This window comes from Gekko japonicus, unplaced genomic scaffold (genome assembly GCF_001447785.1).
Source record: "Gekko japonicus isolate JY-2015 unplaced genomic scaffold, Gekko_japonicus_V1.1 scaffold2529, whole genome shotgun sequence".
Classification (NCBI taxonomy): domain Eukaryota; kingdom Metazoa; phylum Chordata; class Lepidosauria; order Squamata; family Gekkonidae; genus Gekko; species Gekko japonicus.
Genome location: NW_015169255.1, coordinates 176,246 through 189,009, shown reverse-complemented (window position 1 = coordinate 189,009; position 12,764 = coordinate 176,246). Strand labels below are relative to the sequence as shown.

At 55.7% G+C, this 12,764-nt stretch overlaps 1 protein-coding gene across 1 annotated transcript in view; it reads right to left on the bottom strand.

The window, feature by feature from the left end:
• ZNF335 (zinc finger protein 335) overlaps nucleotides 1-12,446 on the bottom strand; it is a 24,693-nt gene extending 12,247 nt beyond the window's left edge. Inside the window, exons 1-13 of the mRNA XM_015416506.1 lie at nucleotides 12,369-12,446; nucleotides 11,563-11,661; nucleotides 9,325-9,539; nucleotides 8,838-9,114; nucleotides 8,560-8,637; nucleotides 7,641-7,916; nucleotides 6,437-6,571; nucleotides 6,181-6,333; nucleotides 1,733-1,982; nucleotides 1,468-1,645; nucleotides 1,326-1,435; nucleotides 388-406; nucleotides 36-152 (exon numbers count right to left, since the gene is read on the bottom strand). Coding sequence (XP_015271992.1) covers nucleotides 36-152; nucleotides 388-406; nucleotides 1,326-1,435; nucleotides 1,468-1,645; nucleotides 1,733-1,982; nucleotides 6,181-6,333; nucleotides 6,437-6,571; nucleotides 7,641-7,916; nucleotides 8,560-8,637; nucleotides 8,838-9,114; nucleotides 9,325-9,531 — 1,800 coding nt within the window. The 5' untranslated portion in view covers nucleotides 9,532-9,539; nucleotides 11,563-11,661; nucleotides 12,369-12,446. The remainder of the gene's footprint in view (nucleotides 1-35; nucleotides 153-387; nucleotides 407-1,325; nucleotides 1,436-1,467; nucleotides 1,646-1,732; nucleotides 1,983-6,180; nucleotides 6,334-6,436; nucleotides 6,572-7,640; nucleotides 7,917-8,559; nucleotides 8,638-8,837; nucleotides 9,115-9,324; nucleotides 9,540-11,562; nucleotides 11,662-12,368) is intronic.
• Between the last annotated feature and the right edge of the window lie 318 nt (nucleotides 12,447-12,764).

Sequence of the window (12,764 nt, the reverse complement as noted above, 5' to 3'; positions counted from 1 at the left end):
ACAATGACTGGTCCCTGCCTGTCCCCCACTCGTACCTTGTCGCACATGTGGGGCTTCTCAGCGCTGTGCGTCTTCATGTGCTGGGTGAGGCGCTTCTGCATGGGGTAGACGCGGCTGCAGATGGGGCAAGGGAAGGAGCTCCGCTTGGGCGGCTGCAGAGACAGGGGAGGCTGCACGTGAGCGGGACGGCCTGCCCACTCACCCAGCCACCCGCCCCAAACCGGGAGCTGGCTTCATAGCTGGCCAAAGGTCTGCTCTCCCGATAGGGCTGCGGGCCCATTGGAAGGTGGCCTCCAGTTCCCGGCTCCCCGCAGCCCACGTAAGAGGCTGTTGCAAGGGCAAAGGAGGCTTTTAAGGGGCGGGGCGGGATGAGAATGGGACACTCACCGGGTCAGCTCGCTTCTTCCTGAAAAAGAGAGGAGGAAGCGGGTCAAGGCAGGCAGCTGGGAGGCGACTGAGCCAAAGGCCACAGCACGACACCCTCCTAACACCAAGAGTCTGTGTGGCTCGGACGAGGACCTGGGAGAGCCAGACTCAAACCCCCCAAGGTCACGGAAGCTCCGTAGGTGACCCTGGGCCCATCCCTATCTCTCAGCCTAACCTACACCGTAAGGGTGTTGTTCTTGCAAGGCTCAAGGGTGTAAAGAAGAAGAGATTGGATTCATACCCTGCCCTTCAATACCCGAAGGCGTTTCAGAGCGGCTTACAAACTCCTTTCCTTTTCCTTCCCTCCCCCTCCCCACAACAGGCACCCTGTGAGGTAGGTGGGGATGAGAGAGCTCTGAGAGAAACTGCTCTTTTTCAAGGACAGCTCTTGTCAGAACTACGGCTTGCCCAAGGTCACACCAGCAGCTGCAAGTGGAGGAGTGGGGAATCTAACCCGGTTCTCCCAGATTAGAGTCCAAGCTCCTAACCACTACACCAAACTGGCTCTCAAGGGGGACAACGATGCCGTCAGCTACTTTGGGTCCCAAAGTAGAGAGACCAATGGGATGTGAACGCAATAGGAGCATTTACACGGCACAGGCGGGACTCCCTGGGGCACAGAGTGCAATGAAGGCCCCCTGCAGCTGATGACGCAGAGGACGGAAAGGACTTGAGACTGCCACAGAGCAACGCTCCGTCTAAGCTGTGGAGCAAAAATTCTACTTCGCGAGCTACTGGCAGAGTTGTGAGCAAGCCATTTGGCTACTGCATAAATTAATTTACTCTGGAGCCCTCCTTCCTGAACTAAGACAAAAATGTGTGAGCCAGAGGCTAAAAAACTGTGAGCTAGCTCACACTCACTCAGCTTAGAGGGAACTCTGCCACAGAAAGACACTCACTTGTCCCGGTTGTGCACCGCAGAGTGGCGGATCACGTCTTTCTTGTAGACGCTGGTGTAGTCACACTCCTCGCACTTGTACGGCTTGCTGCCCACATGGTTGAACATGTGCTCCTGCCGGGGGGGGGGGAACGGGAGCCCACCTTCAGAGACGACCAGCGCCGGGAACGGTAGCTGCACTGCAGGCAGCGGAAGAGCTGGGGATCGCCGGCCTCGTGTGAGTTGACGTGAAAGCGCAGGTCCTCGTGCGTGAGGAAGCGGGAGCCACAGATCCGGCACAGGAAGGGGCGCATCAGGGGTTTGGCAGACTTGTAGCAGTACCTGCAGCAGCAGCAGAACCCAGGGGCGCTCAGAAATCTGCCAGTCAGCCCCACCCAGGCCGGCCGGCCCCACTGCCCACGCCCTCACCTGCGGCCCATGTACTTGCAGAACTTCTTGCCCAGGAAACGGTGGGAGGGCCGGCCTCGCCGGCGGGGAATCTGTTCCGGCTCCTCGTGAGAGGCGGGGTCTCTGTTCTCGGAGTCAGACTGGCTGACAGCAGGCTCTGCGACACATCCGCCAGGGAGGGGGGCCGGAGCGGAGGAGCTGGCTGCCTCGGCGCCCTGCAGGTCTCCCCGAGGGGCACACTGCGAGGAGACCACAGGATCCATCCCGTCACCTGCCCGACAGAAGCACACCTCTCAGGTTGGGAGGGAGGGAACTGGGTGACACTGAAAGCTGTCTGGATACTGTTAACGTCCAAGGACATGCTTTTTAAAATAGATTCAGGTGGTCTTAGAGGTGCCCCTGGGCTCAAGCTTTGTTCTGGTGCTTTTAAAAAGCGGACCAGGAGCACATGGAATCCACAGAAATGGCCAAGGAGCCAGAGAAGCGGCCGCAGATCTGGAAGGTGGAGCTGAGCATCATCTCAGGCAGCCTCAGTTCCCCACCGCGAAATGGGATTTGGGACGTTCTTCCGCAGGGCCTCCCCATCACCCTAGAAGTGGCCTGAAGGTGTAAGCAAGTGTGCAAGAGAGCAGCACACCAACGGGCACTGGGACCCCAGACAATCCCAACTTCATTGACACCCCACAGGGAAAACCCTTGGCCAGTGGACGGCTTGTTCCGTTTCTACAAAGACCTCTCTTTGCTGCCCCCCCCCCCCAAAAGCTGTGCATACACTGACTTGCTGAATAGCTTTAATCCAGATCACACTCCCCCTGCAGAGCTGGATTAAGACATGCCCAGGCACACATTACAGATTTGCAAAGAGAGTATAATCAGGGTCCCTTTGTCATGGGTGAGGATTTAGGCTCACTTGAAAGATCAAGGGAGACAAGAAGGAGGAGGAGGAGATTGGATTTATACCCCGCCCTTCCCTCGGAGTCTCAGAGTGGCTTACAAACTCCCTTCCTTTCCCTCCCCCTCCCCACAACAGACACCCTGTGAGGTAGGCGGGGCTGAGTGAGCTCTGACAGAAACTGCCCTTTTTTCCAAGGACAGCTCTTATCAGAACTACGGCTTGCCCAAGGTCATCCAGCAGCTGCGAGTGGAGGAGTGGGGAATCAAACCCGGTTCTCCCAGATTAGAGTCCTCTGCGCACTTCACCACGACACCAAAGATGGATAGACAATACAAGCGCTGTGCTGTCTCCTTCCACGATTTTTGCTATCGGATTTGACTTCTGCAAAAGCTCATCCTTCAACAACAGGGTAATAATGTCTGAGAGGCAGGCCAGGAGTTCCCCTTCCCACTGCAGCCCTTGCTCTGGGAGCCCGGTGAAGAATTCACAAGAGGACCCGGCCCGTCTCAGCCACCAGAGGGACGCGTGCAGGCAGGGCGTCAACGTTATGGATGAGGCAGAGGGCGCAGACCGGGAGCCCTTCCTCCAAGCACAGCGTTCCCGCAGAAACCCCCACCAATAGCCCCCCTTGTCCCCACATCACCAGCACAGGGTGGAGGGACAGCCAGTCACCTGGCCCTTCACCACCACACCACACCACCTGGAGAAGGAAGCACACGACCGACCGGCGGCTCAACCCGCCGCACACTGAGCCAGATGCATCCCTCCCACTGCGTTCCACGGCCTGCGAGGGGCCTGACTTGACTTTGCAGTCCCGGCTCAGGAAGCAACACAAAGAGATGCCCAACTGGAGGCCAAGCAGGACACAAGTAGCACCAGCCTGCATTTGTCCACTGGGCACCCAGATGTAAAGTGCTGGAAGCAGCCCCCGGTGGGGGAGGGCCGTGGCCCGGTGGTGACCCTCATGCTCTGCATGCAGAAGGCCCCAGGCTCACAGCCCAGCACCACTACCAGTACCAGGGCCTTCAGCCACGACCTCAGAGAGCAAGGAGCACGGATCCAGGTGGACCAGCGGCCGGACCTGCTATAGAACAGCTTTGTGTTTGGCAACCGAGCACAGTCACTGTGGCCACCGGCCATGAGAGCCCGGCCCATGCAGAAAGCCAGCCTTGGACTGAGCATGAACCGCTAGAGGGTGGAAGAGAGCTCCTCCACACCCACTCCCTCTCGGCCTTGTTGAGACAGTGTGCGACTGCAATAAAGAAGGCCAACGCTATGCTGGGGATTATTAGGAAGGGAGTTGAAAACAGATCAGCCAGTATCATAATGCCCCTGTATAGATCGATGGTGCGACCTCATTTGGAGTGCTGTGTACAGTTCTGGTCTCCACACCTCAAAAAGGATATTATGGCATTGGAAGAAGTGCAGAAAAGGGCAACTAGAATGATCAAAGGGTTGGAACACTTTCCCTATGAAGAAAGGTTAAAGCGCTTGGGGCTCTTTAGCTTGGAGAAAGGACGGCTGAGGGGTGACATGATCGAGGTTTATAAGATTATGCATGGGATAGAGCAGGTTGAGAAAGAGGTACTTTTCTCCTTCTCTCACAAGACAAGAACTCCTTGTGGGCACTCCATGAAATTGCTGAGCGGTCGGGTTAGAACGGATAAAAGGAAGTCCTTCTTCACCCAAAGAGTGATTCACACATGGAATTCACTGCCACAGGAGGGGGTGGCAGCTACAAGCACGGACGGCTTCAAGAGGGAACTGGATAAACATGTGGAGCAGAGGTCCATCAGTGGCTATTAGCCTCAAGGTATAGAGAGGAATTCTCGGTCTGGGGCAAGGGATGCTTCTGTATTCTTGGTGTTTGGGGGGGGGCAACAGTGGGAGGGGGGCTTCTAGTGTCCTGGCCCCACTGCTGGACCTCCTGAGGGCCCCTGGTATTTCTGTCCCTTGTGTGACACAAGAGTGTTGGACGGGATGGTCCTTTGACCTGATCCAACATCGGCTTCTCTCATATTCTTATGGCCTTCTGTCACAATTGCAAAGTGTGCCTATTTAAGGGGGCCCTCCCTGGGTGTTGCCGGGAGCTGCACAGATCGTCCCAAGAACGAAGGTCTCCTGGGCATGGCCAGAGGGTTCCTGGCCCCTGGCTCAGAGCCTGAGACCTCCTGTGAGTCGGGCCGGCAGATCCGCCACTATAGCTCAGGGTTTCCTTCCCCGTTTGCTTCTTTACATCGTGTGGGGTTTTAAAAATTCTGTTTTCTTGTTTCGGAAATTGCTCTGGGTCCCCTCATTAGAGGGAAAAGTAGAATGAGATTACTGAAATAAATAAATAGGAGAAGGGTCTCCGTAATCTCGCAAACCGCTTTCACATTCTTTCTTTATCTTATTTATCAGATTTGCATCCCGCCCTCCCAGCCGAAGACTCTGGATGCACGGAACTGCCTTATACTGACCCAGCCCCTTGGTCCAGCAAGGTCAGTACTACCTACTGACCGGCCGGGGCTCTCCAGGGGCTCTAGCAGAAATCTTTCACACCACTTACTGCATGGCCCTTTCAGCTAGAGATGCTGGGAATTCAACCTGCTTGAATTCCAAATTCAGCCTAGAATACTGTGTACAGTTCTGATCCCCGTATCTCAGAAAGGACATTGCAGAGCTGGAAAAACTACAGAAGAGGGCAACCAAGATGATTAGGGGGGTTGGAGCCCCTTCCCCAGGAGGAAAGGCTGAAGAGTGTGGGACTTTTCCGCTTAGAAAAGAGACAAGGGGAGATGTGAGAGGTTTATAAAATTATGCATAGGATGGAGAGAGTTGACAAAGAATTTTTTTTTCTCCCTCTCCCAAAAGACTAGAACTTGAGGGCATCCAATGAAGCTCTCATGGGCAGTAGGTTCAGGGCGCACAAAAGGAAATACGTTTTTACACAGAAAGTGATTAAAATGTGGAATCGGCTGCCAGAGGATGTAGAGATGGCCACAGGAATAAACAGCTTTAAAAGGGGATTAGAGAGATTCGTGGAGGATAAGTCTATCAATGGCTACTAGCTCTGGTGACTGAGGGGAACCTCGAAGTTCAGAGGCACGAAAGCCTCTGAATCCCAGAGCCAGGAGGCAACATCAGGGGAAGGCCTCGGCCTCTGTGCCCTGTTGCTGCCTTCTGGAGGAACTGGCTGGCCACCGTGTGAGATGGGATGATGCATTCGATGGACGCTCTGATTCAGCAGGGCTCTTCTAATGTTCTTCTTAACCTGGGACCTTCTACATGACAAGCAAACGTTCTACTATTGAGGGCCCCCCCCCGCTCTTCTGCTTCTAATACTAATGCTATTTATGCCAGTAGAGAAGCTCTCTCTCCCTTCTCCTGTGTAAATAATATTTCCATTGTTTATTTTGTAAGTTGCCTTGATTGTTTTGAACCAAAAATGCAAAAAAAGAAGTTTCCTAAATTAATAAATAGAATATTTTTTCAGCCTCTGCTAAAAGTCAAAACGCTCTGGGGCGAGAGAGAGCTGGTGGGCCGAGGGAGGGCCCCTTCTGACATACCAGCTCCCTCCACGTTCCCTTCGTACCTTCCGTCTGAGGCAGAGATGCCAAGCGAGGGAACTTGCGGGGCCTTCCTGGACGCCGGCGCAGCCGTTCTTCGCTGGAGGAGGGAAGGGGGCGGCTGGGCTTGGGCAACCGCCCACGGGGCTCGTCCTCAGCCGGGTTGTAGTCACTGTCATCTGCAACAGGAAGGAGTAACGTCAGCGGCACAGCCCCTGGGCGGAGCCAAGAGACGGGAATGGAGGCCAGCCAAATGCTCAGGACCGCTGCACAACACAGTACCTTCCGCGTCATCCAGAGCCCCAGCGTCCACAATGTCGTCGTCTTCCTCCTCCTCCTCTGGCTTCGCTACCGCAGGGGACTTTTGCACAGAAACCCCCTTACGTGGGCGCCCCTTTTTCAAGACAGCAGTTGCAGCTGGAGGAAAGCAGGGGACAGAACAGTTACAGATGGCTGCCCAGAAGAAGAGAAGAAGAGATTGGATTTATACCCCGCCCTTCACTCGGAGTCTCAGAGTGGCTGACAAACTCCTTTCCCTCCCCCTCACCACAACAGACACCCTGTGAGGTGGGTGGGGCTGAGAGAGCTCTTGACAGAAACTGCTCTTTTTCAAGGACAGCTCTTGTCAGAACTACGGCTTGCCCAAGGTCATCCAGCCAGGTGCAAGTGGAGGAGGAGTGGGGAATCAAACCCAGTTCTCCCAGATTAGAGCACTCATTCTTCAGCCAAGAAATGGCGACCCTCCCACCTATGACTGGCCATTCAGTCCCTTGACTGGGGCCAGCCAACGTACTGGGCACGAAACGTGCCATGCCTCCCCTTGGGGTTATTGGCAGGGCTGCTGCACATTTCTTCTTGCACATTCACAACGGTGTCGTGCGAGCTCAGGAACCACCACCTAGCAAGGAACGCCGTGCCCCAAGTACCTCCACTGGCTGTTTAGACAGATGCTGACTTGCCATCTCAGCCAGCCTGTTCCTCATGAATTGCCCTGCGAGGTCTCAGAAACCGAAACGGAAGGGAGTTGAACGGGCCTCCCAGGTGGAGAGCAGGGACCCTCAGGGCTCTGCCAGACACCCTGCCCCCCCTTGGCTAACAGATGCTCATCAGCCGAGAAAGAGGCCTACTCTGGCATGCCCAGAGCAGTGTTCCCTCTAGGCTGAGTTAATGTGAGTTAGCTCACAGTTTTTAGCCTCTCACAGATTTTTGTCTCAGCTCAGGAAGGAGGGCTCCAGAGCAAACTAATTGATGCAGCAGCCAAATTGCTCACTCTCCTGAGCTCAACAAAGTAGAATTTTTGCTCACAAGACTCCACAGCTTAGAGGGAACATTGGTCCATAGTGTGGAACGCAAGCTCCCTCGGCACGGACACCGGCCCTCTTTCGCAGCCAACAGCGTCCGTTCCCCCCCCCCAGCCCCGGCACAGGCCTCCATCCAACTGCCGCCCCTCCCCCAGACGAGGCCACGCCCTCTCCTGCCCACCCACCCGGCTGGAAGTGCCGCTCCCGCATGTGGTGGAGGAGGGTCTGCTTGACGCTGCTCTTGTAGTGGCACATCTTGCACTTGAACTGCTGCACCACCACCACCTCCATCAGCTCCTCCAGGCTCTCCAGGTCGGGCTCCCCGGACTGGGCCAACGGGGCAGGCCGCTCCAACGGGGCCGGGGGCTCCACACACGTGGAGGTGGGGCCGTCCACCAGAGACTCCGCTGCCACGCCAGGGGCCAAGCCGGAGCTGGCCAGGTGGGACATCACAGGTGCGCCTGGCAAGAAGAGGAGGAAGAGATTGGATTTACACCACCCGCCCTCAGAGCGGCCGACAAACTCCTTCCCCTCCCCCTCCCCACAACAGACAGACACCCCCTGTGAGGCGGGTGGGGCTGAGAGAGCTCTCTCGAGAACGGCCCTTAAGAGAACAGCTCTGAGAGGACTTAGGACTGACAAGGTCACACCAGCAGCTGCGTGAGGAGGAGTGGGGAAGCAAACCCGGTTCACCCGGATTAGAGTCCGCCACGCTTAACCACTATGCCAAACTGGCTCTCAGGAGAGAGATGCCGGGATCCTGCTGAGCAGCAGCCAACAGCTCCCCACACAGCCATGCTGCAACCCTCCCTCCACCCCGATACCAGGAACCTCCACATTCAGAGGCAGTTAGCCTCAAGGGAAGGCCTCGGCCTCTCTGCCCTGTGGTTGGCCCTCCAGAGGAACCGGTTGGCCACTGTGTGAGGCAGGAGGCTGGACCCTCCCTGGTCTGACCCAGCGGGGCTCTTCTCGTGTTCCTTGAATGGCTGGAGCCCCGGCAGAGGCTGGGACTGCTGAAGCTCTCGGGCCCCCGCCCAAGCAGGGAGGACTGTGAGGACGGGGTCAGGAGGAGGAGGAGCAGGAAGCCCAGCACCCTTCGCATACCGTCGTCTGGCCCCTGCAGGATGAGGTACTGGGTGGTCTGCGCCCCGCCGTCCTCTTCAGTGGTCACAGCAATGCACCCTGCAGCAGGAACACACGCCCAGAGGAATCAGCCTCTCTTCCCAGGGCAGGGGACACGACCTGCTCAGAGCGGCAGGCAACCGAGAACAGCCTCCTTGGGCAGGGGCTGAGCAGAGGCCCCGGACCAGGCGACTGCTGCCGCTCTCATGGCCACCGTCACACACACACACACACACACACCCGACCCTCCCACGGCTCACTCTGAATGATGTCTGGCCCGATGGTGGACTCGATGATCTTGTCGATGGCGGAGCCCAGGTCAGAGGAGGTGGAGGCCGTGGAATCCGACACCACGGCAGCCCCTTCCGCCAGCACGCTGGAGTGAACGAGGCCCTGCGGGGACTGCGAGATCAGGAGGGACTGGCTCGTGGCGGCAGAGATGCTGGACACCAGGGCGGGCTGTGCGATGGAGGAGGAGTCGGGTAGGTAGGCCCTGGGTAGGGCGTCTCTGCCGGGGCTGCTCTCAGACACCTCGGCCTGCCGGACAGATGGAGACAGAGAGCACAAGTGGCCTTCCCGCTCAGAGTTCTGCACCGGGCGAGAGGCAGGAGACGCCTCCACCCGGTTGCCCTTTCTGCTCTCGGCCCGGCTGCAGCGGGCCTAGCCTGCGGAGGCTGGGGCCCCTCTGCCCCAAGTGTGTGTGGCATCTGTGCTCCCTCCTCCAGCTGGCCGCCCCTCGGTCCATACCAGAGAGACGCCTCCGCGGTCAGAGCTCTGGCCGACCCCCGACTCGTCTGCTTCTGAGAGAGTGACTGGCACCCGGGCAGCATCACTGCTGTCTGCGGACACGGCCTCGGACGTCTCCATGCCGAGGCCGCTCTCGGAGGGCTCCTCCTGCCGCTCTGGCCGAGGGGCAGCATCACTGCTGCTCTCCACTTCGTTCTCAGCTTCCATGGCCAGACCTGGTGAGGGAAGGAGGCAGGCGCTGCACTCTCATCTGCTGTGGGGCGTGGCACGTACCACAGCCCCTCCCCCACAGGGGCAGCGTCCGGCCACCGTGGAAAGACAGCACTCTGCTGCTCGTGGAAGAGGGTCCCTTCCCCACTTGGGATGCATGGAGCAGGTAGTGGCTGGAGATGTGAAGGCCCGGAAAAACAGAAAAATTCAGGGAAAAAACATTTTTTCCCCGAAACCTTTTTTGTTTTTTCCCGAAAAATTGGAAAAATTAAAAAAAGAAAAGAATTCATTATGGAACATTTTATTTTAACATGAGGAATAAAATATTTTAAGACAAGGTGTTCAAATAGTTTCCAAATCATTTCTAAAAAATATGTATGGTATCAGATTGATCTAATTTCTGTGCACTGAGGACAAGCAAGTCCTAGGTTACACACTGAACTCTCCAATGCAAGAACAAGATGCATTTCTTCCTTTAGGAGGTGCTGTTGTCACAAGAAAATAAAAAGGTTTCAGTTTTGCTTTTGCATGTGGCTGGTTATTCTGTTTGTAATAATTGTTTGGAGACACTATATTTTTAATAAGCTAATTGTGATAATTTCATGCCAAGTAAAAATGTCCATAATCATATTTTATGTTCCTAAAGTAACAGAATGACTTACAATCTGGAAAAGAAAAAAGAAGTGCTAATGTACCATTTTTTCCAATTTTTCTGAAAATTTCAATTTTTTCCCCCCAAAACCCGGAAAAAATGGTTTTTTTTCCCAAGCTTCAAAATTTCTGGTAGTGGCTGTCTGGCTCCACAGCTGGACGTGACCTCATTCTATGCACCGGCAGCATTTTAAGCCATAGTCTGCACACTCTCGTGGGCGGAAACTGCCCTGCCCAAATGCCTAGAATGTTACTGAGGCATCAGCCCAGCCTGGGAGCCCTGTGTCCGAACACTTCCCAGCACGGAACAAAAAGGAACAAGGAGGAGACAGGGCACAAGGACGGTTAGGCCTGCTTTAATGCAAACAGGATCCGTTTCCCTCCTGTCAGTCATAAGCTAGATGACAATGCCCACACCTCCCCCCTGGCTATGGGAATTCACACACAGTGAAGACAACTCGGCTTTCCAGCCACAAGGCCCCAGGAAGTATTTTCCTAAGAGAAATAGCCTCCTGTGCACTGCATGCAGACGATGACTAATCCTGGACAACAGCCAAGAAGTGTAGGGGATGGGGTAAGAAAAACACACTCAGCTAGAGAATCTTCAGAAGACTTTCTACGTAATCTTGGACCAAGTTACACCCTTCTCAGCCCACTGGCCTCTGCTCACCTACTAAAGGTAAAAGGTTTTCCTTGCTCAAAAGCCAGTTGAATCCGACTCTAGGGATGCAGTGCTCATCTCTGTTTCCAAGCCGAAGAGCCAGCGCTGTCTGAAGACGTTTCCGTGGTCATGCGGCTGGCATGACTAGACGGCAAGGCGCACGGAACACTATTACCTTCCCACCGAAGCGGTACCTATTTATCTATTTGCAATTTCTTGCTTTTGAACTGCTAGGTTGGCAGGAGCTGGGACCAGAGACGGGAGTTCACTCATAAAGCACTTGGGTCTCAAACTGCTGAGCTACCGACCTTCCAGTCAGCAGTTCAGCATCTTAACCACTGAGCCACCGCAGCCCCATTCTACTGACCCAGAAGAATATAATTCTGCTTAGGACTACAATGTAGCCACTACCTGTGTCAGCTTCACCTTGCCCCTGAGAGAATTAACCAATCAGACCAGCTCAACGCTACTGAGCAGTTCTGGCAATTTCATGGAATAGTTTGTTTCACTGATACTATAACTGATGAATTGGTTAATTTGTGTTGTGAGGCTAAATCGATCAATAAATTTCTACCAGCTGTTGACCAGAAATTAGACTGATGTGCCACATCTTCAGTAGAACTTTGAAAAGGGACTGGATTCCACTTGCTGTTCTGTGTGTAACAGTAATCATCTGGTTCCCCACTGTGCCACAGCGTTTGTCATTCACAACACACCTGAACAATATCATCCAAATTTCAAGAACAGCCAGATCGAACTCTTGCTCTTTTGCTTGAAGGCGGCCAGAATATGAGCAGCATTCAGGAAATTTCATACTAATCAAAAATGAGAAGAGAATGAGGAAGAAAGAGTAAACTCCTAAAGAGAATGTTGTGCCGTCAAGCCCCTCCAAATAAGAACATCCCAAATTCCAGCCTCTCAATTCAGACAAGAAAATCAAGCAATATGCCTCACTGGACCATCCAGCAACAAAAGTCATGTTTTCAGTAACATTGTGATCAGCTTAATTGGAGCAGAGGGGAAATGCTTGGGAGCAGGGAGAACACTGCTTGGCCTGGCTGTGAACACCTGACAGAGGCTGCAAGCCAAACTGATCCCTTCACCGGGCAGGTGTGCAAGGAGGCCCTCTCCCAGGGGCGGGTGAGCACCTGCAAGGACATCCCTTGCGCCCGGGCAGGGATGCAGGGATTCTCCCACCATGCACCGCGCCAGAGCCCTCCACCGCCTCGCCACTCGCCCCAAGCAGGCCCCTTCCCTATTGGCGCAGCCCGCCGCGCGCCCCCTGCCCCTATTGGCCCAGCCAGACTCGGGGCTGGCGCGCGCGCCTGGCCCTTGCTCCCCATCCCTCCCTCCCCCCGGGCCCTGGCCGAGGCAGGCTGCCCTTGGCACTGCCTGAGCCCCCGGTCAGCCTGCGCCGCCATCTTGCCGAGGGTCCACGCACGGAGGGCGAGCCGGCGGAGCGCCGCAGCTGGGCGAGATGAAAGCGACGGAACCCTTCGCCGTCCAACCGCGCCCTCCTCACCGCGAATCGCCTCCCCAGCGAAATCCTCTCGGTCTCCAGCTCGGCGCTCCGTCCGGTCCGGCACCCGCGAAGCCGCCATCGCCGCTTTCCTCAGGAGGCGGAGGGATTTTTCTGCCGGGACCCCGCTGCCGCTGTCGTCACCGCTGCTGCTGGAACTACTTTTCCCGAGGGAGGGGGCTCCCGGTTTGAGGTGGAAGGCTGCCGGGGCGGCCCTGATCCGCAATCGCGGCACCGAATGAACCCCGTCCGTGTACCGTCCCGAACTGCGGGGTGCTAACTTTCCTCCGCGAGGAGGCCAAGAACCACGCGGGACTATTTTCCACGCGACCGCGGAGGGTTTAGAACGCGTAAAAGCGCGTGAGTTAACGAAGTCTGGGAGCACGTGATTTCGGCGGG